At 69.5% G+C, this 24,548-nt stretch overlaps 2 protein-coding genes across 4 annotated transcripts; both read left to right on the top strand.

The window, feature by feature from the left end:
- The first annotated feature begins 235 nt into the window (after positions 1-235).
- On the top strand, positions 236-14,213 carry ANXA6 (annexin A6). Of its 3 annotated transcripts, none has more exons than XM_056112255.1 (26): positions 236-282; positions 4,372-4,409; positions 4,917-5,007; positions 5,184-5,278; positions 5,361-5,474; positions 5,554-5,644; positions 6,112-6,191; positions 6,401-6,457; positions 6,627-6,720; positions 6,915-7,010; positions 7,465-7,523; positions 7,998-8,120; positions 8,206-8,264; positions 8,916-8,994; positions 9,829-9,910; positions 10,024-10,118; positions 10,477-10,590; positions 10,943-11,033; positions 11,122-11,201; positions 11,497-11,550; positions 11,959-11,976; positions 12,183-12,276; positions 12,419-12,514; positions 13,225-13,283; positions 13,569-13,691; positions 13,987-14,213. In XM_056112255.1, exons 2-26 carry the CDS (start codon positions 4,392-4,394, stop codon positions 14,044-14,046), a joined length of 2,022 nt encoding a protein of 673 aa, XP_055968230.1. In that variant the 5' UTR covers positions 236-282; positions 4,372-4,391; the 3' UTR covers positions 14,047-14,213. The 3 variants fall into 3 exon arrangements, with proteins under 3 accessions (XP_055968230.1, XP_055968233.1, XP_055968232.1); XM_056112257.1 differs by lacking the exon at positions 236-282 and adding an exon at positions 3,495-3,516; XM_056112258.1 differs by lacking the exon at positions 11,959-11,976.
- Positions 14,214-17,356: 3,143 nt separating this feature from the next.
- Positions 17,357-24,535, top strand: TNIP1 (TNFAIP3 interacting protein 1). The gene is made up of 17 exons (XM_056112260.1): positions 17,357-17,369; positions 18,177-18,206; positions 19,119-19,254; positions 19,364-19,468; positions 19,764-19,849; positions 20,002-20,259; positions 21,023-21,117; positions 21,497-21,581; positions 21,681-21,746; positions 21,855-21,920; positions 22,293-22,424; positions 22,743-22,871; positions 22,970-23,065; positions 23,138-23,242; positions 23,583-23,723; positions 23,832-23,919; positions 24,207-24,535. Exons 3-17 carry the CDS (start codon positions 19,128-19,130, stop codon positions 24,209-24,211), a joined length of 1,584 nt encoding a protein of 527 aa, XP_055968235.1. The 5' UTR covers positions 17,357-17,369; positions 18,177-18,206; positions 19,119-19,127; the 3' UTR covers positions 24,212-24,535.
- Positions 24,536-24,548: the final 13 nt, after the last annotated feature.

Here is a 24,548-nt window from a genome sequence, read left to right as displayed (position 1 = left end):
GCGGGCCGCGTGACCTTTAGGCCTCCGGGTCCCTGGAGCGCGAGGCGCGGGCCGGGGGCTGCGCGGGGCGGCCGGGCGGGCGGGTGGGCAGGGCGGTGGGCAGGGCCCCCGCGGGCGCCGTGTCGTGGCGGCCGGGCCGGGGGTGACTTTCTCGGATTCCGGAGAGCGGGGCGGGGCTGCCGCCCATTGGCGCCCGCGGGACACGTGTCCCCCGCCCGGAGCCCCGTCCCCTTCGCCGCCGCCGCCTCGGCTAACGGGTCCCGCCAGCTCTGCTCACGCCAGGTGAGCGGGTGCGCGCGGGGGGCGCGCGGGGGGCCGGGGCGGGGGGCCCGGCTGGGTGCGGGGGGCCCGGCCCGGGGTGCAGAGTGGGGGCAGGGGTGCGGGGATCCGGGTGCTGGGTTGGGGGGGGTCCCTGCTGGAGGTGCGGGCCAGGCGGGGCCGGCGGGTGCGGGGCTGGGCTCGGAGTGTGGGGGGCCGGGTGCGGGGCGCCGACCTGGGGTGCAGGGGTGCAGGGTGCGGGCAGGGGTGCTGGGGCCCCGACCGGGGGAGCGGGGAGCCGGGTGTGGGGTGTGGGGGTCCCAGCCGGGGGTGCGGGAGGGCCAGATTGGGGTGTGGACGAGGCGGGGAACGCGGGTGCGGGGGACCCTGCTGGGGGTGCGGGAGCCGGTAGCGGGGTGCTGGGGGGCTGGCTTGGGGTGCAGGGTGCGGGCCCCGGCCCTGGGTGCAGGGTTCTGGGGGTCCGGCCTGGGGTGCGGGGGCCCGGCCCAGGGTGCGGGGGGCCAGCCAGGGAGTGGGCGAGGCAGGGCCCGCGGGTGCGGGGGCCCGCGCTGCGAGCACTGTGCTGGGGCGCGCGCGGGGGAAGTGCGCTCAGGGCGCGCGGGAACTGGGGGATCCCGAATGGGGGTTGCGGGTGGGCGCGGCGCCGCCAGGGACGTTTTTGGCAGGCGGCGCGGTGGGGATGCAGAACGCAGGACACGGAGGCCAAGGCCCGGCTGGAGCGGGTCTGGAGCGGGTCTGGAGCGGGTCGGGCCTCCGGGACCGGGACCGCAGGGTGCAGTGGCTGGGATGACCTTTGTGCTGCGGGGAACCCCAAGGCCACACCCCCGGCCACACCCTGCATCCCTTGGACCCCTGCCTGCCCACCAAGGAGACCCGGGTGGGGTCTCCACTTTTTACTGTTCCCCGTGCCCCAGGGCCTTGGCGACCCGCTGAAACTGGAGCCAGATGGCCATGAGTACCCATCAGGCCTGATGGCCTCCAGGTCCCTCAGGGGTCCGGGACACTGGCCAGGGCCCAGGGACCACCCCCTCTGCTTCCTTTCCAGCTTGCTGGGTCGCCTGGGGCTTCCTGCAATTCCAAACTTGGACTCCCGGCCAGGGGCTGCGGGTGAAGCCCCCCGGGCAGGCCTGTCCTTTGTCTGCGCCTGCAGGCGGGGCTGGGTGTGGCCGCATCTGTGCCGGGCTTGTGAGCAGCTGCTGCAGCCCCCACACCCGCACTGCGGCCCGCAGCTGCCCGAGGCTGGAGGCAGCGGGAGGCCACACCCAGCCCCCTCCCGCCTCCTTCCTCCTGGGGACAGCGTTACCCCTTTCCTGCTGCGGCTGGGTGCGGGCATGGCGTCCACTCCAGTCCAGAGCCTGGCGGGGCGTGGGGTTCCCGCGTGCAGACGCTGTGCCTGCATCCCTCGAGGAGGAGTGGGGCGCCTGCGTGTCTGCACACAGGGGCCTCGGGACCCTCAAGCAAGGGGGGCTGCCCCACGGCCGAATGTCTTGGGTGCCCTGTCACCTTGCTCTGTCGGGGGCGGGGGACGTGCTGGGTGAGAGGTGAAGAGTGGGGTGCCGTGCAAGAACGTCGGGGTGCAGCGCTGGGTGAAACGAGGGGTGCTGGATGCAGTGGGGAAATCTTGCGGTGCGATGGGAAATATTGGGGCGCAATGGGGGTGCAGGGTGTAACTGGAAAGTACTGGGGTGGGGCAGAAAGCACCGAAGTGCCCGGGAGTGTCGGGGTGTGAGAAAGTGTCGGGGTGCAGGGGGAAGTGTTGGGGTGCAGGGGGAGTGTCGCACGGGGTGCAGGGAAAGTATCCGGGTGCAGGGGGAAGTGTCGGAGTACAGGGGGTGTCGGGGTGCGGGGGGAAGCCATAGCCTGTCTCAGGTCTGGGGTGATGGTCTGAGGTTGTTGCACCAGTAGAAGGTCAGGGACAGGCAGAGAGGGCAGCTGGACAGGGAAGGTGTGACCTGGGACAGGTATGATGCAGCAGGTGTGACCAGGCAGGTGTGACTGGGCAGGTATGACAGGGCAGGTGGTCAGGGCAGGTGTGACCAGGCAGGTGTGACGGGGCAGATGTGACCAGGCAGGTGGTCAGGGCAGGTGTGACGAAGCAGGTGGTCAGGGCAGGTGTGACCGGGCAGGTGTGATGGGGCAGGTATGACGGGGCAAGTGGTCAGGGCAGGTGTGACCAGACAGGTATGACAGGGCAAGTGTGACGGGGCAGGTATGACCAGGCAGGCATGACCAGGCAGGTGTGACAGGGCAGGTGTGATCAGGCAGGTGTGACTGGGCAGTTGTGACCAGGCAGGTGTGACGGGGCAGGTGGTCAGGGCAGGTGTGACCAGGCAGGTGTGACGGGGCAGGTGGTCAGGGCAGGTGTGACCAGGCAGGTGTGACGGGGCAGGTGGTCAGGGCAGGTGTGACCAGGCAGGTGTGACCAGACAGGTATGACAGGGCAAGTGTGACGGGGCAGGTATGACCAGGCAGGCGTGACCAGGCAGGTGTGACGGGGCAGTTGTGACCAGGCAGGTGTGATGGGTCAGGTGGTCAGGACAGGTGTGACCAGGCAGGTGTGACGGGGCAGGTGGTCAGGGCAGGTGTGACGGGGCAGGTGGACAGGCAGGTGTGGACTCAGCCGCTGCCTGGCTGCCTGGGACCCCCACGCAGCCCAGCCTCGTGGCATCAGGTTGGGGTGGTCAGGGGGACCCACCTGGTATGGTCCTGAGGTCAGTCCCAGCCCAGTCTCCCTCAGGAAGTGAGCCCAGCATGTGTGGGACCAGCATGTGGCCAGCCTGGCCTTGCAGGTGTGCTGCAGCGGCAGCCGTGGTCAGTCCAGCCTGGCCGGAAATGGGCCCACAGGAGACCCTGCTTGGGCCCGGGAGGGGAACATCAGTGGGGCTGGGGGTCTCTCGGGGCTGGGGAGGGTCTTGGGGCTGGGTGGTCTCTCGGGGCTGGGAGGGTCTTGGGGGGTCTCAGGTCTGGGGGTGTCTCAGGGTTGGGGAGGGGCCCAGGGCTGGGTGGTCTGTTGGGGCTGGGGGCCTGGGGGTCCCTGCGTGACCTCTGCAGTGTCTCTGTATGTGCATGGCAGCTCCCAGCGGGACCCCTGAGGACGGGGGCCCCCAGCCTCCTGGGGTGACCACCCCACGCTCATCCTCCTTGGGTGCCCCATGGAAAGGGGCATCCGTCCAGCTGGGGCTGGGCTGTGTCCAGCGGTGGAAGTTTCCGGCGGGCAAGCCAAGCAGGCCCGGGCAGGTGCCGCCTGCTCCCTGCCACTTCCTGTCAGCCCCGCGCCTGGGCCCCATCCCCTTCCCCTTCCCGCAGGCCGGAACCGGCAGATGTGGGCGAGAGGGGGCCCCTTGCGGGGGGGGGGGGGGGGGGTGTGTGTGTGTGCTGTGTTTGTGTCCCGGTTGCCAGGGCGACCAGACTTCCTCCCGCGCCCTTCAGCCCTCGGTCACTGCTGACAGCCCAGGGCCGCACACTGGCCCTGCCTGCCCTCTGCTGCCCCGTGGGGCCCTGACCCTGTGGGGGGGGGGGCGGGGGGCTGTCCTCTGCCCTGCCCCATCGCGTCCAGCTCTGCTTCTGCTGGCAGCTGAGTGGCTGCTGGTTCCCACAGTGCAGACGGGCCATGCAGCCTTAGGGGTCTCCCGCTGCTCCCCAGAGAGCCCCCAGCTCTGCCCCTCAGGGTCATGCCATTCCACAGCCCCCGGGCCCTGTAGGGCCTAGTGCTGGCCTGACCCTGTGCTGGTCTCGGTGGGCTGGTCCCCTCCTCGGCCCCCGCTGACCAGGAAGGAGGCCACAGGGCCAGGCCCGGCCCTTTCCTGAGAGTCTGGGTTCCAGGGGTCTCTGTAGGCTCCGAGGCCATCGTGTGGCCAGGCGGGGTCCTGAGGCAGGGAGAGAGAGAGAGGGCCACTCCGGGCAAGGACACTGCATGAGGGGGACGGGGCACGCGGGGGAGGGATGGACAGAGGGAGGGACGGCAGGACAGGTGGGGAGGGAGCTCCTGAGGCAGGTGGGCTGGAGGGGGTGGACGGACACATGGGCAGGTGCAGAGAGAGGGTCGTGGGGGGGGCGGGGGGCCGGGGGTCATCGCCTCCCTCTTCTCCACAGCCTCTGCCGGAGCTGACACCATGGCCCAGAACACACAGGTGAGCACCGGGAGACGCTGGGGCCTGTGCTCTCCGCCGGACACTCTGGGTTTTGGGCCTGGCCGGTGCTGGCTGACCCTCATATACTGTGTGTCCAGCCGGCTGCTCTGATGGCCCCCCCGGGCCCAGGCAGGCCTCTGCCCGGCACCCTGACCCGAGCCCCTGTGCGCCCCAGGGTGTCAGGCAGTGGCCACCTCTGTGCCAGTCTGGCCCCAGCTGGAGCTGAGAGTTCCCGTCAGCCTGTCCCTCTGTCCCCTTGGTGGCCCTCACTGTTGCTCCCCGGGCCCATCTCAGCCGTGCTGTGCCTCCTGCCTGAGGTCCCTCAGCAGCCCTGCCCACCAGCCGCTACCCGTCTCTGCCCGGGGGACCCTGCCCTGCCCAGGGGACTGTGGCCGCTTCCTGACAGCATCATGGCTGGACGCTGGTTGATGTGGGGGTGGCGGCTCCTGCCAGGTGGGCGCTGGCCCCGAGCCCCGGGCACTGACAGCCTGCCCTCCTGTCCCGCAGGGTGCCCGGTACCGAGGTTCCGTCCATGACTTCCCGGACTTCGACCCAGGCCAGGATGCAGAGGCTCTGTACACGGCCATGAAGGGCTTCGGTGGGTGTGGGGGGCGGACCTGGGCCTCTCTCGACACTTGCTGGGGGGGAGGGACACTTGTGAGATGGGGTGCCTAACCCCCAGGGACCAGAAGGCGGGGACCCTCTCCTGGCACGAGGGGCAGCCCTGGGAGGCTTCCTGGAGGCGGCAGGGTGAAGTGCAGGCGTCCCTTCCAGGGAGCGACAAGGAGGCCATCCTGGAGCTCATCACCTCTCGCAGCAACAGGCAGAGGCAGGAGATCTGTCAGAGCTACAAGTCGCTCTACGGCAAGGTGACACCCGGGACGGGGGCTGCCGGGCAGGGGACGCCGGGGTGGGCTCGAGGGCCAGCACTGACCTGCCCGCTGGCCCCAGGACCTTATCGCCGACCTCAAGTACGAGCTGACGGGCAAGTTCGAGCGGCTCATCGTGGGGCTCATGCGGCCCCTCGCCTACTGCGATGCCAAGGAGATCAAGGACGCCATTTCGGTGAGGCGGGTGGGCGGGTGGGTGGGGGTCCCAGAGCGGGCAGGACTGAGCCACGCCTGACCCCCATGTGTGTCCCCAGGGCGCCGGCACTGATGAGAAGTGCCTCATCGAGATCCTGGCCTCCCGCACCAACCAGCAGATGCATGCGCTGACCGCTGCCTACAAGGACGGTGTGTGAGGGGTGGCCGCCCGGCCCTCCGTGGGCCTCATCCCGACTGACCCCCGTCCCTTGTCCCGACTGTCCCCTATCCTTCGTCCTGACTGTCCCCCGCCCTTCGTCCTGTCTGTCCCTCGTCCTGTCTCCCTCCCTCCCTCCCCAGGACCTGGGGACCCCTCTAGGTGCTCAGAGACTGAGAGGCGACTGATGAGGGCGGGCACACGGGATCCGTGTTTGCATGTTGGGGACACGGTCCCGGCCAACGAGCTGGGTGTCCTGCTTGCGGGCAGGTGGAGGGGAGGGGACGGCAGGTCCAAGGTCCCAGGCGGATGCCAGCAGGGCCAATGGGGAGTCGTGGGGGCAAGAGTGCGCGGGCGGGGTCTCCCAGGGGCAGCCTGGAGAGTGGCCCCACCCGGGGACCCATATGGGAGCCAGTGAGGGGGTAACACATCCAGGCCTGAGCCCAGCCCCTCTCTGCAGCCTACGAGCGCGACCTGGAGGCCGATGTGATTGGAGACACGTCTGGACACTTCCAGAAGATGCTGGTGGTCCTGCTGCAGGTGGGCGGGCCTCCCCCCTCGCTGGCAGTGGGGGAGGGGGTGCTCTTGGGATCCCTCAGGAGTGCAGGGCCGAAGCCCACCCACGGGATACGAACTCAGCTCCTGCCCAGGGAACCCAGACCATCCCCCCGAGAGGCCCCTGGCGCCCACGGGGCAGGGCTGGTCAGCCCCGCGCTGGCCCTGCGGCCTGACTGGCGCCATGTGTGCAGGGCACCCGGGAGGAGGACGACGTGGTCAGTGAGGAGCTGGTGCAGCAGGACGTGCAGGTGCGTCTGCTTCCTCCTTCCCCTCGGGGCTCTGAGCTCACAGCGAGGGTGGACGGGTGTCAGGCCACCCCTGGCAGCACTGCAGACCCCCAAGCCGAGAGGCGGGTGGGCAGGAGGTGCTGGCGGGGGTGGGGTGCCTGTTCTTGAGCCCTGTCCCCCCCCCACCCAGGACCTGTACGAGGCCGGGGAGCTTAAGTGGGGCACGGACGAGGCCCAGTTCATCTACATCCTGGGCAACCGCAGCAAGCAGCACCTGCGTCTAGGTAAGCCTGGCACTGCCCCCCGAGCGAGCCCCCCATGCACGGGAGGGACACAGCCCTCCCGCGTGTGCCATGGGCTTGCCTTGGTGTGACTCGGCCGCCAGTGCTCAGTGGCCACCTCAGCGCCTCCTGCGAGTGTGGGTGGCCAGCACGGCCCCTCCTGTGCATGCCTGAGCCAAGGTCCCCCTGTCCCCCAGTGTTTGATGAGTACCTGAGGACCACGGGGAAGCCCATCGAGGCCAGCATCCGTGGGGAGCTGTCCGGGGACTTCGAGAAGCTCATGCTGGCCGTGGGTACGTCAGGGTGGGCGCTGACCCAGGAGGCAGGAGGGCCGTGAGCTTGGGGCAGTGGGTGGAGCCAGCCCCTCCCTGTGACCTGGGTGTCCCCGAGGCCTGTCGGGAAGGGGGGGGCACCTTGGGCGGGGGGCCAAGAGTGGACTGTCCAGGGCCTCAGCCAGCCCCGCCCCCACCACTTCTGCGCCCCCTTCCGGCCAGTGTTCTGGCCACAGCTCCTCCTGGACAGGCCTCCTGGGCCTCACCCCCTGACCGACCCCTCAGTGATCTCCAAGTGACCCCCAAGAGACTCCCCCTGGCCGATCCCCAAGTGATCCCGGGTGATCCCTGAGTGACCCCTCCAAGTGACCTTCCCCAAATGGCCCCAAATGGCCTCCCCAATTGACCCACAAGTGCCCCCTGTGTGAGCCCTGAGTGCCCCTGAGTGACCCCCCACACTGCCCCCTCTCTGCAGTGAAGTGTGTCCGCAGCACCCCGGAGTACTTTGCTGAGCGACTCTTCAAGGCCATGAAGGTCAGGGGAGGGCCGGGTGGGCTGGGGCGGGGGCAGGGGCTCGGCCCATCCACAGGGCCCCCGGCTGCAGGGCCAGGGAGGGCACTTGGTCCTGGGCCAGTACACGGCCTGGTCACTCCATCACCACCTCACTGGGCCCGAGACAGTGCCGAGGGGCCAGCAGACGACGGGGCCAGTGCACACACGTGTGTGGCACCAGACATACATGCAATAGACACACGTGCAACAGGTATACACACAGACGTGTACACACGCACAGAACAAGGCATACATGTGTAGCATGTGTGTGCTGCCCAGACACGCACAGATGTGTGGCACACAGACACACTAACATGGCAGCGGGTGGGACCTACGGATGTTCCGGCTTCCGCCAACCCGAGTGCAGACCCCAGGGTGGCGGAGCAGGGTCGGGGCTGGGAGCGGGGTGGGGGCGGTGGGGCGGCTCACCACTCACCCGCAGACACACCTCCCCAGGGCCTGGGCACGCGGGACAACACGCTGATCCGCATCATGGTCACGCGCAGCGAGCTGGACATGATGGACATCCGCGAGATTTTCCGGACCAAGTACGAGAAGTCGCTGTACAGCATGATCAAGGTGCGGGCCTCCCCGGGGCACTGCCAGGTGCACCGCCGGGTGTCGGGCTTCCCGGGCCGCTGGTGACCGTCCCCTCTCTCCCCAGAACGACACGTCCGGGGACTACAAGCGGGCACTGCTGAAGCTGTGTGGCGGGGACGACGAGTGAGTGGGGGACGAGGAGGGAGCGGGGGGCCGTGGGGCGAGGAGGGGTGAGAGTCAGGGCGGGAGGGTGGGCACAAGGGAGCTCAGGGCCTGAGGTGTGGCCCGGGGCCCTTGGAGCCAGGACACCTCTCAGTAGGGGCCTGAGTGCCTGTGTGTGCACCTGTGTGTCTGTACATGTGAGTGTGCACGTGTGTTTGTGTGTACGTATGTGTACACGTGTGCACCTTATGGTGTGTGCCTGTACATGAGTGTGCATATGTGCCCGTGTCTGTAAATGTGTGTGCAAGTGTGTGTACCTGGGAGTCTGTGTGCCTACGTGTGGATGTGTGTGCACATGTGTGCATGCCTGTGTTCCCACGTGTGCCTGTCTGTGTGTGTGTACACCTGGGAGTATGTGTATGCTCTGTGTGTGCTTACTTGTGGATATGTGTACCTGTGTGTGCTTGTGTGTGCACGCATGCGTGTAGTACACATGTATGCTCGTGTGTGTGTGCTCGTATGTGTGTGTGCCTGTCCGTGTGTGTGTGTGTGCACCTGGGAGTATGTGTGTGGCTGGGCCTCCGTGCGGGTGTGTGTACGTGTGTGCCCTCCCGGCAGCCCATGGGGGTGGTGGGGGTGCCCCCGTGACCTCCCGCCCTCTCCGTGTTCCAGTGCCGCCGGCCAGTTCTTCCCCGAGGCCGCGCAGGTGGCCTACCAGATGTGGGAGCTTAGCGCGGTGGCCCGCGTAGAGGTCAGACCCCCCCTGCTCCACCTCTGACCTTGCTTCTCTCTCGCTGCCCAGGGTGGGCTCTGCCTTCTCTCGGGCGAGGGGCGGTGTTCTCGCCGGCTGCTGCCTGCTTCCCCTCTGCCTGGCACACGCCCGCACACTAACAGGCCCTGATTTGCTCTGGCACGCTCTCACACGGGACCGGGCTGGCCCCTCAGGACTCGGCTGTCCCCAGGGGCGTCCCTGGGAGCAGAGGCTGCACCTCCCCGCATGCCTGAGGCCCCAGATCTGTCCCACACCGCACCTGCCAGCCTCGAGCATCCCGGCTCCGCTGCCGGGCCTCTAGCCCTGTGCACCCCTGGGGGCCTCCCCCAAACTGCAAGGACCGGGTCCCCTGAGCACTGCCGGGTGTGGCCCTAGAACCAAAACCAAAAATGAAGGAAGAACAACCAAGTTCCCCATGGGCCGGCTGCCAGGCAGACGGGTGCGGGAAGGCTCTGGGCACCCTCCCCGCCCGCCTGGGCCTCCTGAGGCAGGGCGAGGGGCTCTGGCCAGCGCAGGACACGCTGGGAGCAGGGGCAGGGTGCAGAGGAGCAGAGTCGCAGGGGAGACGGCGCCTGGGGTGCCGCGGGGTCTGAGGCTGCAGCCCCCCACGCCCCGTTTTCATCTTGTTCCCCAGGGTCTGTGCAGGACATGGCTGGGGTCTCCGCCTGGGCGCTGGGTTGGGTGGGGCGGGTGGGGACTAGCCCGCCCTTCAGGCCCTCGCTCCTGCTTCCGGGGGTCTTCGGGAGCCGGCGAGGGGGCCAGGCCACACCTGCCCCGCCAGCTGGGCCCTGAGAGTCCCTCCCCTTCCCGCAGCTCAAGGGCACTGTGCGCCCCGCGGACAACTTCGACCCCGATGCCGACGCCAAGGCCCTGCGCAAAGCCATGAAGGGGCTCGGTGAGGGCGGGGAGGGGGAGTTGGTGAGGGCAGGCGGGGGGTCAGGCTGGCGGGCTGGGCCAGGCGGGGTCGGGGGCGAGGCGGCCCCCTGGAGGAGGCCGGTCTCTGCGCAGGGACCGACGAGGAGACCATCATCAACATCATCACGCGCCGCAGCAACGCACAGAGGCAGCAGCTGCGCCAGACCTTCAAGTCGCACTTTGGCAGGGTAAGCACAGCCCACCCAGCCCACCGCAGCTGGCAGCTGGCGGGGCAGGGGTGGGGCCGGCCAGGGGCGGGGCCGGCGCGGATTGGACCGATGGGCGGGGCTTCAGTGAATGGGCGGGGCTTCAGTGAATGGGCGGGGCTTCGGCTGGTGGGCGTGTCTTGGTAGGGCCTTAATAAGCGTGTGTTGGGCGGGGCTTCAGTGAGTGGGCGTGTCTTTGGGTGGGGCTTCTACGAGTGGGCGTGTCCTGTCTCGGTGGGTGTGGCTTGAGAGCTACATCTTGGTGCCAGGTCCTGGGTTGGCACCGAGCTTAGGGTGAGCGGGGTGCGGCCTCCACTAAGGGCTGCACTTGGCTGAGCAGGACCTGATGGCCGACCTGAAGTCAGAGATCTCAGGGGACCTGGCCAGGCTGATCCTGGGGCTCATGATGCCACCAGCCCACTATGATGCCAAGCAGCTGAAAAAGGCCATGGAGGTGGGTGTGATCCTGCCCTGCACACGTGCCCGCTCCCTGCACACGTGTGTCCCTGCCTGCACACGTTCCAGTCCCAGCACACACGTGTCCCTGACTGCATACATGCCGGGTCCCTGACTGCATACATGCCCGGTCCCTGCACACACGTGTCCCTGTCCTGCATGCTCCACAGCCCCTTCCTACTTGTAGCTCTTTCCTGACTGGGGGAGGCATTTCCCCTGGGTCTGGAGGTGAGGGCAGCCATGGGGGGCCCTGCCTGGACCTCGGCCACTGGTCTGGGTGCTCCTGGCACAACGTGCCCTCCCCTCCGAGAGGTCAGGGTGGTTGGGCCTCAGCCTGTCTCTGTGTCCAGGGTGCTGGCACCGACGAGAAGACCCTCATCGAGATCCTGGCCACTCGGAACAACGAGGAGATCCGGGCCATCAATGAGGCGTACAAGGAGGGTGAGGAGTTTGTGGAGAACCTGGGTGCAAGGGGTGGGGGTCGCAGCCCCCCACGTGGCCGCAGCCCACACGCCTCTCTCCCCCGCAGACTACCACAAGTCCCTGGAGGATGCCCTGAGCTCTGACACTTCCGGCCTTTTCCGGAGGATCCTCATCTCTCTGGCTACGGTGAGGGGCCGGGGGTGGGGGGTCCTGCCCTGCCCCTCAGAGTCTCCCAGGAGCTTCTCCAGCTAAATCTTCCCAGAGTGGCCCTGCAGCCAGCTCCTCCAGGCAGCCCTCCTGGGTACCCCTTCCCAGCCTCATTCTGGTGCCCTGTTTACACGACCAGGCCCTGGGGTGCTCTGCACCTTCCCTGTCTGTGGGTTCCCTGTCCCCAGAGGCCATAGGCCAGCTGGGAGGGGTCAGTGGAGGCCCCTGCCACCTCAGGCGGGTGTACTGACCTCTCCCGTGACCCTTGCTGCAGGGCAACCGTGAGGAGGGAGGAGAAGACCGGGACCAGGCCCGGGAGGACGCCCAGGTGAGCCGCCGTCCTCAAAGGTCGCCCTGCAGCGGGCCAGAGCTGCCGGCCTCACCTGCTGTGTGCTGGCAGGCTGCAGGGCTGGGGCTGGGGGCCGGGCTGGGCGTCCCGGGGGCTGGTGCTGGGACCTGGTGTCCCCGGGGGCTGGGGCCCTTGTTGGCGCGGCTGGCAGGCCAGAAGGGGCCAGAGAGAACCTGGGGGGCAGCAGGCGCCATTGCCGGCGGCCCCGACCCCCGAGCTGAGCGCCCACCCTGCTTTTGGCTCTTCATCCCTCGGACCCCTCCTGCCCTCGCTCTGTCTCTGTCTTCCGCCTGTGGGTGGGGCCGGGGACTCTAGGGGGCCTCACCCCCACACACGGGCCCCGAGCCTCTGACTTCTGCGTCCTCCTCTCTCCCCTTCCCCTGCCAGGTGGCCGCAGAGATCCTGGTGAGTGACCCCCACTGACCCCGCGCAGGATCAGGGGCCGGGGGCTCCCGCAGCTTCTCTCTCCCCCCTTCGGGGCCTCCGTGGAGCCCGCCGGCAGCGCATGCTCCCCCCGCCGCCCGCCGGCCCCTGAGCCAGGGTGGTCCCCAGAGCGGGGCCCAGCAGGGTGACCCGAGGGAGCGCTGGGGTGACGGGCCGTGTCCCCGCAGGAAATCGCCGACACCACCAGCGGGGACAAGGACTCCCTGGAGACGCGCTTCATGACCATCCTGTGCACCAAGAGCCACCAGCACCTGCGGAGAGGTAGGTTGCCCGCCGGGCGCAGGGACGCAGGATGCCCCGCCCCACCTGACGCCCCGCCCCTCCCTGATGCCCCGCCCACCCGACGCTCCGCCCTCCCTGATGATGCCCCGCCCCGGCCCGCCTGATGCCCCGCCCTGCGCAGTCTTCCAGGAGTTTGTCAAGAAAACCAACTATGACGTGGAGCACGTCATCAAGAAGGAGATGTCAGGGGACGTCAAGGACGCCTTCGTGGCCATCGGTGAGCGCCGGCCTCAGACATGTGCACGCCCCAGAGCACACGGACATGTCCCACGCCCCACGGCACACGCCTCATGGCACACGGACACGCCCCATAGCACATGCACACATCACGCCCCACGATGCACACGGACTCAGCACACGTCCCACGGCACAGGGACACTCTCACACTCCACAGCACACGGACACGCCCCACGCCCCACAGCACACGGACACGCCCCACGCCCCATAGCACATGCACACATCACACGCCCCACAGCACATGGACACATTCATGTCTCACAGCACATGGACATGCACACATCACACACCTCACAGGCATTGTGAGCAGGGAGGTGGCCAGGGTCAGTGTGGTCTCATGCCTCAGTACATGGGGCCACAGTAACCTCAGGACCATGGTAGTACCTGTAGAGAGTACCTGAGACGGTGGTACCCATAGAGACTCAGGGCGGTACCTATAGTGTGCTCTGGAAATGGTACCTGTAGAGAGTACTTGCACGGGTACCTATTGAGTACTCAGGGTGGTGGAACCTGTAAACAGTACTTGGGGTGGTGGTATCTGTGGAGTACTCGGGGTGGTACTTGTAGAGAATACTCGGGGTGGTACTTGTAGTGTACTCGGGGCAGTGGTACCCGGGATGGCTGTGGCCTCAGGTCAGGCTGACTGTGCCCGGAGTGGGTCCTGACCTGAGTGTGTCCATCTCCCCACAGTGCAGAGTGTCCGGAACAAGCCCCTCTTCTTCGCGGACAAGCTCTACAAGTCCATGAAGGTGCGGCCCGTCCTTCCGTCCGCCTGTGCCCCGCTTATGGCCCCTCCATGCACTGCGAGGTTTCCTGAACCCGGGCAGGGCCGGCCGCTGCACTCCATCCCCACCGCCCCTTCCCTCTGTGCCCTTGGTCACTCTTGGGGCCCCATGCCACATCCTCAGCTCCAGGACCCTGCCGTCTGTCCTGGCGACCCTCCCGCGGACCCCTGTGCAAGGGCGGGGCAGGCTCTGTCTTGGCCATGGGGCGTCCCTGGCCTGACCCGCGGTCCCTCCCCCCCCCGCGTGCAGGGCGCGGGCACAGATGAGAAGACGCTGACCCGGATCATGGTGTCCCGCAGCGAGATTGACCTTCTCAACATCCGCCGCGAGTTCCTGGACAAGTACGACAAGTCCCTGCACCAGGCCATCGAGGTGAGGCAGGACCCGGTCCCGCCCGGTCCGCGGGCAGCAGACCCACGCCTGCATCTCACCTCCCAGTCCGAGGGCTCTGCCTTGGGCACCGTCTTTGCAGTGTGTCCAGCCCCGGGAGCTGCCCGTGACGGGGGTATATCCGAGGGGGCCGGGTGGCAGCAGCCTTTGGGGGAGCCGACTGTTTCCATGGCCCTGACCACTGGTGCTTACCCGGGCCCGTCGAGGAGCGGGTCCAGCCACGCAAGGCGCCGCCACATCCAGCCCGGCCGTGCTCTGACCGCCCCCCTGTCCATAGGGCGACACCTCCGGGGACTTCTGCAAGGCGCTGCTGGCCATCTGCGGGGGTGACAACTAGCCCGGCCCAGCGAGAAAGGGTCACACGCCCACTCCACAGCGAGAGGAGGAGGCCTCTCGCTCCCGCCCACGCCTGAGCCGCTGCCGGCTGCCCACGGAGCCCACTGAGTCATCCCGCCTCACGGCGCCCGCCCAACACAGCCCATGCCCCCTCCCTGCCCGGCCCTCTCAAATCCAGAAAGTCTCCGACCTCTGGTCCGAGTGTCTGTGCCTTGGCTCGCGGCTGTTCTCCGTGGGGCGGGTTCTGTCGGCTGTGCCTGTGTGGGGTTCTCGCCCCGACACGCTTCCTGGGGCTGGGCTGGGTGACCCCGGCAGGGGCGGGGGGATGGCTTCTCTGCCATCTTCTGGAACACTGTCCCGGAGCGGGTCTCGGCCGGGGCCACCTTTGGGGTCACACTGCCCAGGACAGACACCCCGTCGTGGGAAACCCGGGCTGAGTCCTGTCCCGTGGGGTCCCCTGGGGGTCACAGCTGAGAGGGGCACTGGGGGTCTCTGCAGGGGCCCCAGGCTGTGCGCCCGGCTGAGTGTCCTCGGCTGCTGCTCATAACAAGCACTCCATCCCCACCGCCCCTTCCCTCTGTGCCCTTGGTCACTCTTGGGGCCCCGTGCCACATCCTCAGCTCCAGGACCCTGCCGTCTGTCCTGGCGACCCTCCCGCGGACCCCTGTGCAAGGGCAGGGCAGGCTCTGTCTTGGCCATGGGGCGTCCCTGGCCTGACCCTGATGGGGCTCAGCTGTGCCGGAATGTTCCAGAACCTGCCCCTCTCCTGTGGCCCATGGGGCAGGGCCTGACCTGGTGGCTGTGGCCATGTGGGCCCAGCAGAGAGCGAGGATGTGAGGCCCCCCGTGGCCATGGCCCTGGACCAGTGCAGCCCACCTGGCTGTCAGGAGAGGCCAGGGATGGTGTGGGGGACAGCAGGGACGGCAGGGTGGACGCCAGGGGCAGGCATGGCGGCTGGGGCCGGGTCCGGGTGGGCAGCACGTGGGCTGTGAGGAGCAGTGGGCAGTTTCCCCAGGCACCCTCCCTCCCACCGCCTCTTCAGAACGTTCTGGAACTGGCCTCAGTGAGCGAGTGAGTGCTGAGGACACCCTGCTGACTTACGGCCTGGCCTGTCCAGCAGCCAGTGGCCGGGGTGGGGTGGGGGTGGGGCTGTGCCTGGGAGGGAGAGACACATTTGCACGGTGGGTTTCTGGGAAACCCCCACAGCTTCCTCCAAGCCAGGCGGCCCCTCCCGCAGCTGCGCCCTGGGATGCCCCACGCCCCCCTCAGGGGGCCCTAGACAGGCCTTAGTCCCTGTGCCTTGGGGCTGGGGAAGGTCACATCTGGGAGCCCTGTGGTAGTCTTGCCACACCGTGACCTGCCCTCGGAAAACACAGGTTTGCACAATGCCTCCTGGAGGCTGTTCCCCAGACACCCGGGCGGGGCAGTCTCTAGGGAGCACGGGGCTGCGTCCATGTCCTCAGGGCCCCTGACCCGGGGAGGCTGACTCTGGTCAGGCTGCAGAGCCCATTTCCCCCCCCCCCCCCGCCCCGTGAGGCCCCACCCAGACCCCCGGGTCAGTCTGCAGAGCCCGCTCCTCCCAAGACCCCCCTAGACCCCCAGGTGAGGCTGCAGAGCCCCGCCCCACACACAGGGTGGCACTGGCCCGCCCCTCTCACCCTCTGACTCTCGCCCCCTCTCTGCCTCTGAAGCTCCCCTACTGAGGGTCCCACTGGCCAGGATGTTCGTGGGTCAAGGCGGTGGAGGAGGCCACGGGACAGAGACAGGCCCAGGCCAGCAGGTGGCTCCGGGCCCTGCAGGCCCGTTCTGGGTAATCCAGGACCTGGTCACTTCCTGTCCACCAGGTGGCGTCTGGGGGCACCCACAGGCCCAGCACTGGCCCTTGGGCTGCTGTGTCGGCAGCTGTGTCCTGAGACCCGCCAGCCAGTCACTGGCCACTGGCCGGCCCAGCTGTGGGGGCTTCCTCTGCCTTGTGCTCCGAAGGGCCCAACCCGGAACTGCTTCTGCTGGAACACTGTCCCGGAGCGGGTCTCGGCCGGGGCCACCTTTGGGGTCACACTGCCCAGGACAGACACCCCGCCGTGGGAAACCCGTGCTGAGTCCTGTCCCGTGGGGTCCCCTGGGGGTCACAGCTGAGAGGGGCACTGGGGGTCTCTGCAGGGGCCCCAGGCTGTTGTGTCCAGTGGGGGCCGTGGGCCCACCTGCCACAGAGCAGCCCCCCGGCGGGAGCTGCCCAAGGAGGAAGTGCAGAAGAGGAGGGTCCGGAACAGGGTGGCCAGTCTGGGGGGGACGGCCGGGACCTGGGGGCCAGGCCTCGTGGCCAGGGGCGGTGCCCGGGAATTCCCCTCCCCGGGGCCTCTGCACTTCCTGCAGAGCAGACGGACAGGAACCAGGGACGGGACAGCGCAGGGACGCGGCCCCAGCCAGGTGAGCGGACGCCCACACCCCTTGCCCAGCGACCCTGCACCGGGTACACCCCCCTCCTGCCACGAGGGGCTGGTTCGCTCCCTTCCAGCCAAGAAGGCAACACTGTGCACACACGTGTGACTGCACGAGTCCCCAGGAGAGCTGCCGGGACAGTGTCGTGAGGACAGCAGTCAGTGGGGCTGTGTGCCTCGCATGTGTGTGTGGGGGTGTGTGTGTCTGAGCGTCTACTGTGTGTGTGTCTGTGGATGTGGTGGGTGTGTGCTGGTCCTGTGTGTGTGTGTGTGTGAGTACCTACTCTGTGTTTGTGGACATAGCAGGTGTGTGCTGATCCTGTGTGTGTGTGTGTGTGTCTGAGCGTCTACTGTGTCTGTGTCTGTGTACATAGTAGGTGTGTGCTGATCCTGTGTGTGTGTGTCTGAGCGTCTACTGTGTCTGTGTGTGTCTGTGGACATAGGTGTGCTGATCCTCTGTGTGTGTGTCTGAGCATCTACTGTGTCTGTGGACATAGCAGGTGTGTGCTGATCCTGTGTGTGTGTGTGTCTGAGCGTCTACTCTGTGTGTCTGTGGATATAGCAGGTGTGTGCTGATCCTGTGTGTGTGTGTGTGTGTGTGTGTCTGAGTGTCTGCTATGTGTGTCTGTGGTCGTGGTGGGTGTGTGCTGATACTGTGTGTGAGCGTCTACTGTGTCTGTGTGTGTCTGTGGACACAGCAGGTGTGCGCTGATCCTCTGTGTGTGTGTGTGTGTGTGGACATTGTGGGCATTTTTGCTATTGAGAAGACTCAGTGGCACCTATGGCCTCCTGGTCATGGGGGGGCACGGGTGGGCCGCCGGCCCTCTGGGTGGACACTGGAGCAGGCCAGGCTGTGCCCAGTCCAGATTCCCAGCCGGGCGGTGCCCTGGGAAGTCCCTGGCGCAGGATGTGGGGAGGAGGCCGGGCTGGGCCGAGGTTCGGCTGGGTTTCCCGGGGTTAGGAAACCGGCTGCTCACGTGGGCGAGGACGGCCCTCTGGGGAGTGCTGACCCCAGCCCAGAGCAGGGCGCAAGGACCGCCCTGCGCCCAGGGGGGAACTAGGGGCTGACTGGGAGCCGGCGCGCAGGGGGCCAGGGGCACTGAGACCAGGGCCACGGGGGTGGGGGTTGGCATGGAGGGCCGGGCGGGGCTAAGCAGTGCTGGGCGCAGCGGGGGGCGCAGGCCCGGGCCGGGTCTTGTCCCCGTGAGAAGCGCGGGCAGGCCGGACCCGCGCCCCCGGGGGCCGGGGGACCACCGCAGGCTGCGGGCCGGCCGGGGCGAGTGGACGCGCGGGGCGCCCCGAGCGCGTCCCGCCAAGCAGCGCGCGGGCTCCGGGGTCCGGCCCGAGAGGCGAGCGGGGACCCGGCCCGTCCAGGTCCCAGCAGCGCCCACCGGCCTGGGGAGCCCCGGGGCGTGAGCGTGAAACCCGACCTCGGGGCGGGAGGGGGGCAGCAGCGCCCGCCCGGGCCAGGGGCAGCGGCCGGGCCGGACCGCAGCGGGGCGGGGGTCCGGGTCCGGGTGTGGCCGGGCCCGGCCCGGCCCGGCCCGGCGGTCGCGCTCGCCCCGCCCCCGCCGCAGCGCCATTGGCCGAGCGGCCCGTCACTCGCGGGACTTTCCCGCGGGGCAGCCCCGCCACTTCCGGGACCCGCCGAGGCCGGGCCGGGCCGCGATCCCGAAGCGGAGCGGGCCGGGCCGAGCCGGAGCCTGGACCGTAGCCCTCGGAGGTGAGGGTCTGCGAGTGGGGGGTCCCCGGGGACTGGCGCCGGCCGGGCAGGGGGACGCGATCAGCCGGGGTGTGGTGGGGTGGGGCCTGTCAGGGTCTGGGGGCTTAGGGGGCCCTGGAGGGTGTGATCGGGGTCCTGGGGGGAGTGGGGGCTGTGATGGGGGTCAGGGGGCTCTACAGGGTGTGATCGGGGTCTCTGGGGAGAGTGGGGGGTGTGATTGGGGGTTAGGAGGTCCTGGAGGATGTGATCGGGGTCCCTGGGGAGAGTGGGGGCTTTATCAGAAGTCAGGGGATCCTGGAGGGTGTGATCAGGGCCCCCGGGGAGAGTGGGGGGCTTTATTAGGGGTTAGAGGGCCCTGGAGGGTGTGATCAGGGTCCCTGGAGAGTGGGGGCCCTGACGGGGTCTGGGGGTGTGGAGTAGGGGTGTGATCAGCCCGGGTGTGATGGGCTGGGGGCCATAATCAGGGGTCCCAGGGGGAGTGGGGCATGATGGGGGTCCGGGGTGTGTGGAGTGAGGGCATGTTTGGGGTCTGGGGCCCATCATGGGGGGAGTGACCGGGATCCTGGGGGTGTGATCAGGGGGCAGTAGGGGGTGTGATCGGGCTCCACACGTCCACCCAGCACCCCTGCACCCAGTCAGTGTTGGACGCCCTCCTGGGGGAGACCACATGGTGGGACAGGGACAGGGGTCGGCGGGGCGGGTGGGGGGAAGGTCAGTCTCCCGCTGCCACTTGCTCCCAGGGCTGCCCTTCCTGCTGGGAGCCCCCAGCTCATGCCCCACCACCCTGGGGGTCTGCTGGTGGCCTTGACCCCCCGCCCCCCGCTGTCCGTTTCCAGGCCGGGAGTCACCCCGGGCGTCCCCCCTCGACCCCTGGCAGTGTGGCGCTGTGTCCCTGCAGGTGGGCACCCTGAGCTGAGCCCCATGGAGGGGAAAGGGCCTCACCGCATCTACGACCCAGGGGGCAGCGCCGAGGCCTCGGCCGCCCTCGAGCGCCTGACGGAGGAGAACTCCCGCCTGAAGGAGCAACTGCAGGGCATGAGGACACTCGGTAAGGGCCCCCTCCCCCCCACAGCACGGGGCCCTCACCGCCCTCCCTCTCCTCCCCCCCTGCGTGAGGCGCCCCGGGGTGCAGTGGACTGAGCAGCCTGTGCCCCCAGGACAGCTGCTGGGTGAGTCGCAGATGGAGGCCTTGCGGCTGCGGCAGAAGGCAGAGGCCCTGGTGGGGGACAGCCCCCCACTGTCGGCGGCAGCCGAGCCCGCAGGTATGGAGACCCCCGTGCCCTCACGCCCCAGCCCAGCCCGGCCCGGCCCGGCCACAGCCCACTGGCGTCCATGCCCTGCCCCAGGCGGTAGGGTCACAGCCTGAGCCCAGAGGGGGCCTGGCGGTGTGTTACGTCCCTGGGCCTGAGCCAGCCCCTCCGTCCACTCGCACAGTCGGCAGAGGCCACGGGGATGCTGCCTCTCGGGGACCACTGTCCCTGAGGCCCGGTGGTGACAGCTTGGCCTGGCGTCACTGGACAGCCCAGGCTGTGCCTCCCCCTGCTGTCCTGTCTGCAGGAAAGGACGCCGCTGTCCCCACTTGTCCCCCTGACCCCACGCAGCCCAGAGAGACGCCCGAGCTGGCCCCCAGGCCCCCGTCCAGCGTAAGTTGCCGGGTGGAGGGGTCACTCTAGCGACCTGGGCGGGGTTGGTGGTACCCTGGGGGAGGACCCGGATGGAGCTGGGCCCGGGCTGCCCCTACATCCCCGGGTCCCCTGCACCCCTGGAGCACGTCTGAGATCCCGCCTGCCCCCAGGGCTCCTCCTCCGAGTTTGAGCTCGTGGGCCCCGAGGAGCAGAGCCCCCCCGGGGGAGCCTCGTCCGTCCAGGAGCCCGGCGGCCCGGCCAGCGAGAACCTCCAGCTACACCTGCAGCGTCTGGAGAGCGCCCTGAGCGTGTGCGCCCGGGAGCCCGACCACGGCCAGCTCTTCACGCACCTGGGCCGCATGGCGCTCGAGTTCAACCGGCTGGCCGCCAAGGTGCACAGCAACGAGACAAGGACCTCCGCGCTGCAGGTGAGGGGTCCGGGCTGCCGGTGGGGGGTCTGCCCTGCAGGTGGGGGGTCTGCCCTGCAGGTGAGGGGCCCGCCCTGCAGGTGGGGGTCTGCCCTGAAGGTGGGGAGGTCTGTGTTGGGTGGGGGGTCTGCGCTGTAGGTTGGGGGTCTGTCCTACAGATGGCGGGCTGGGTTACAGGTGGGTGGTCTGCGTTGGGTGGGGGGTCCGTGCTGTAGGTGGGGGGGGGGTCTGTGCTGCGGGCAGGGAGTCTGAGCTGCAGGTGAGCGGGGGCATCTGTCCTGTGGGTGAGGGGCGTCCCTGATGCAGGGGAGGGCACAGGGTGTCTTGCTGGGGCCCCTGGGGTGTGGGCTGCTGGCCCAGGCTACAAGAGAGAAAGGACCTGGCCAGTGCAGGGGTGGGGCAGGCTGGGCCCCTTCAGGGACTGGGCCTTTGCCCAAGGCCACCCGGATGGTGGCTGCCACTGTCCCCTCCGGCTGCCCTCCCTGTGGGCTTCCTTCCAGAACCTTCTGCACATGCAGAAGGCTGTCCACTGCCTGGGCCCCAGCAGCACGGCTCTGCCCCCAGTCCCCGACCGGTCCCTGGGCTTTGGCCGTCCAAGTCACGCCCGTGGTGACCCCTTGGACAGGAGCCGAGCCCTGTGTCAGCTTGGTCACCTTCCAGGGCTGGGGCCCCTACCAGCCTCCCTCGCTGGACACCGAGTCTGGGGCTGGGCTGGGCACGGTGGCTCCCCGCCGGCCCCCCTTACCCCCGGGGCCTCCCACAGGCCCTGTGTGAGCAGCTACGGCAGGAGAACCAGGTGCTGAAGGCCAAGCTGGACCAGGGCCTGGAGCAGCGCAGCCAGGCGGCTCAGCAGCTGCGGTGAGGGGGCTGGGGCGGCCGGGGTGGGCTTCCAGCCTGTTGGCCGGTGGTCTTTTGCAGGCTGAGCTGCTGGGACTCTGCCCTGCAGTGCTCCTGTCTTGGGGTGGGGACTGCCCTGCGGTGCCCCTTTTCCTGGGGTGGGGACTCCGCCCTAGAGTGGTCCCCTTGTGGGCTGCCGCCTGCACCTCCCCCGACAGTGGCCGTGGCCCGACTGACCATGGCACACCCTTGGCCACTTGCTCTCAAGCGGCCGCTGAGAAAAGCCCCCGCATGCGGCCACGGGAGCAGAGGCGCCCCCGGCCGCCCGAGCGGGGGTCCCTGTGCCGGGAGCGGGCCGCGGGAAGGCCGTGCTGACCCGGGAACCGACCCCGGCCCACAGGGAGGAGAACGCGGAGCTGAGGCGGCGGCTGGGCGAGGACCCGGAGGGCGGCCCGGCAGCGGCGGCAGCGGCGGGTGGGCGGCAGGTAGGGGGCCAGCCCGGGGGTCCCCGCACGCGGCTGGGGGGGGTGGGGGCGCGAGGCCGGCCGCAGGGGGTCGGCGCCCACAGACCCCTGTGCCCGCAGGCGAAGCCCCCCGAGCTGGGCGCGGCTGAGAAGAAGGTGAAGATGCTGGAGCAGCAGCGCCTGGAGGTGGGTGGGCGCGGGGCGGGGGACGGGGCGGGGGGACGGGGGGGGGACCGAGACCCCCGAGGCCTGGCCGCTGCACGCCCCTGGCCACCCACCGGCCTGCGCCCGCAGCTGCTGGACGTGAACAAGCAGTGGGACCAGCACTTCCGCTCCATGAAGCAGCAGTGCGAGCAGAAGGTAGGGCCGGCCGCCGCCCACGTGACGCGAGCCCCGCCCACCCGCGATGCCCCTCCCACGCGAGGCCCCGCCCCCTGTCGCCCACGTGATGCGCCCCCACCCCGCCCCTGACTCCCCCCCTGCTGCCCACGTGATGCCCTGACCCCCACGTGACAAGCTGCCCCGCCCTGGCATGATGCCCCGCCCCGCCACCCACGTGACGCGACGCCACGCCCCCTCTGCCACGCCCAGGCTGGCCCCGCCCTCTCACGTGCCTGGCTGAGTGCCGGCCCCGCCCCGCTGTTCCCACGCCTGCGCGCGCCCGTGGCAGCTTTCCCCCGCGCGGCCCCGCCCTGCCCCTGCCCACCGGCCGGTCCGCCCTGTGCCCCCCAGATCACCGAGCTGCGCCAGAAGCTGGCGGCCGCGCAGGGCCAGGTGGCCGCGCTGGAGGCCGAGCGCGAACAGAAGCAGCGCGACTTCGACCGCAAACTGCTGCTGGCCAAGTCCAAGATCCAGACCGAGGAGGCAAGCGGGGGCTCGGCCGGGGGTCCCGGACCCCCCGGCTGTGGACCCTGCCCTGACGACCCCCCACCCGCCCACTCGCCACCCCCCTGCGGACCCCTCCCTAAGGGCCCCCGGGCGCCCACCCTCCCTGACGCCCCTGGGCTGCGGACCCCTCCTTAAGGCCCCCCCCTTGGAGGGCCGTGCCCAAGGCCCAGGGCCTCCTACCTCGGTTTCCCGGTTGGCCCCCTTGAGGGTCCCGAGCCTCCTGCACGGGGTGCGGACCGAGAACGGCCCAGCAGGCCCCGCTGCCCGCGCCCTGAGCCGCGCCCTCTCCCACAGACCGACAAGGAGCAGCGCGCGGCCGAGGCCCAGGAGCTGCGGCGCGAGGTCCAGGCGCTGCAGGACCGGCTGGGCCCGCTGACCCTGCAGCGCGACCACCAGGAGCGCGAGATCCAGCGGCTCAACAAGGTAGGCGCCCGCGGCCCTAGGGCTCCCCAGCGCCCGCGGGGGCGACCCCCGGGCCGTGGAGGAACCCGGCCCCCGCGACTCACGCCCCTCGCCCGCAGGCCCTGGAGGAGGCGCTCAGCCTGACCCCCGCCGAGGTGGGCAGCCGCCTCCGGAAGCAGGACCTGGTCACGCAGAACGAGCTGCTCAAGCAGCAGGTGGGCGGCCGCCGGGGCGGGGCGGGGCGGGGCGGGGCGGGGCGGTCCCCGGCCTTACCTGGCCTCCCGCAGGTGAAGATCTTCGAGGAGGACTTCCGGCGGGAGCGCAGTGACCGCGAGCGCATGAACGAGGAGAAGGAGGCGCTCAAGCGCCAGCTGCGCCAGCTGCGGGCCCAGGTGCGCGGCGGGAGCGGGCCGGGGCTGGGGGCGGCCACGTCGGGGTCCGCGCCCTCTGGGAGTCCCCGCCCCCGGGGCGCTGTGCCATTCCCCGGAGTCTCAGTCCCCGCCCCCTCGAATCTCAGTTCCCGCCCCCGGGAGCCTAAGTCCCCGCCCCCGGGGGCTTGTCCTCTCCCTGGGAGTCTCCGTCGTCCCCGCCCCCGGGGGCTTGTCCTGTCCCCGGGAGTCTCCGTCCCCGCCTCCAGGGGCCTGTCCCGTCCCCAGGAGTCACCGTCCCCGCCCCTCGGGGGTCTCCGGCCTCCCCCGGCAGTGCTCGAGCGCCCGTCCTGTCCCGCCGCAGGTGCCCGTGGAGAGCTTCCCGGAGCACTTGTGCGGGGCCTGCCCCTGCCCCTACGTGCACCCGGCCCTGCCCGCGCGCGGCCCGGACGACTGGGCCCAGATCCACTACCCTCCGCCGCCCAACGCCTGCGCCTGCCACACGGTGAGGCCCCTGCCCCTCCCTTCGCTGTTCCTGTTCCCCCGGGGGGGTGGGAGGGGGGCACCGCGCACCGCCCTCTCCTGACCTGTGCCCGGGCATCTTCTCTGGAAGGAGCACCCCTGGCGGCCAGTATGCACCAGGCCACACCACCACACCCCGCAGGCGCCGGCCTCCCCCCCTGCCCAGCCCGCAGACCCAGGTGAGGAGCCCGGGAGGTGGCAGAGGCCAGCCAAGAGCCCCCCAAGTAGTCCACTGGGAGGGGCGGCCGTGGGAGGGAGGAGCTTCCTGGGGCAGCCCTTCCTAAGTCCCCGCCCCCGAGGGCCTGCCCTGTCCCTGGGAGTCTCAGTCTCCACCCCCGGGGGCTTGTCCTGTCCCCGCCCCGTCTGCGCCTCCTCGCAGGGCAAGGGCTGAGCCACTGGGCCTGGTGGGTGCGCTCGGGTCTCCCTGGAAGGCCTCGCAGCGTGTGTTCATTGACTGTCCACACAGAATGACCTGGAGGAGCCTTAGCGAGACGGTGTCGGAGCCGCTGACTGCCCGTCACTGCAGCGTGTGCAAAAGGCCCGGCCGGGGGGAGGTGCCCCCCGGCCGCCCGTCGAGGGAGTGGGCTGCCAGCCGACCCTGCCAACACGCCCAGGGCAAATGCCCGTCCGTGCCTCTGCCTTCTGCTTCAGCTGTAGCCCGGGACCCCGCGGGGCTGGACGCGGTCACAGCATCCAGCCGCCGTGGGCCTTGGCAGAGCCCGGGGCTGGGCCGGGCTTGCGCTGCCCGGCAACTGTTTGCACAGATCTTGAACATAAACCCAACCGTGAAGGACAGCGCTGGGTCTGC

This window comes from Sorex fumeus, unplaced genomic scaffold (genome assembly GCF_029834395.1).
Source record: "Sorex fumeus unplaced genomic scaffold, SorFum_2.1 ptg000017l, whole genome shotgun sequence".
NCBI classification, from domain to species: domain Eukaryota; kingdom Metazoa; phylum Chordata; class Mammalia; order Eulipotyphla; family Soricidae; genus Sorex; species Sorex fumeus.
Note: the sequence above shows the minus strand (reverse complement) of the source record. Positions and strands in the feature narration are given on the sequence as shown.

What these genes read in the sequence shown, in the direction of transcription:
- TNIP1 (XM_056112260.1), top strand. Translation starts at nt 19,128, where the DNA reads ATGGAGGGGAAAGGGCCTCACCGCATCTACGACCCAGGGGGCAGCGCC. An exon ending in CAGCGGCGGGTGGGCGGCAG is followed by an intron (nt 21,582 to 21,680) that starts GTAGGGGGCCAG and finishes CTGTGCCCGCAG; the next exon opens with GCGAAGCCCCCCGAGCTGGG. An exon ending in ACGCCTGCGCCTGCCACACG is followed by an intron (nt 23,724 to 23,831) that starts GTGAGGCCCCTG and finishes CTTCTCTGGAAG; the next exon opens with GAGCACCCCTGGCGGCCAGT.
- ANXA6 (XM_056112255.1), top strand. An exon ending in ACAAGTCGCTCTACGGCAAG is followed by an intron (nt 5,279 to 5,360) that starts GTGACACCCGGG and finishes CGCTGGCCCCAG; the next exon opens with GACCTTATCGCCGACCTCAA. An exon ending in TCCTCATCTCTCTGGCTACG is followed by an intron (nt 11,202 to 11,496) that starts GTGAGGGGCCGG and finishes CCCTTGCTGCAG; the next exon opens with GGCAACCGTGAGGAGGGAGG.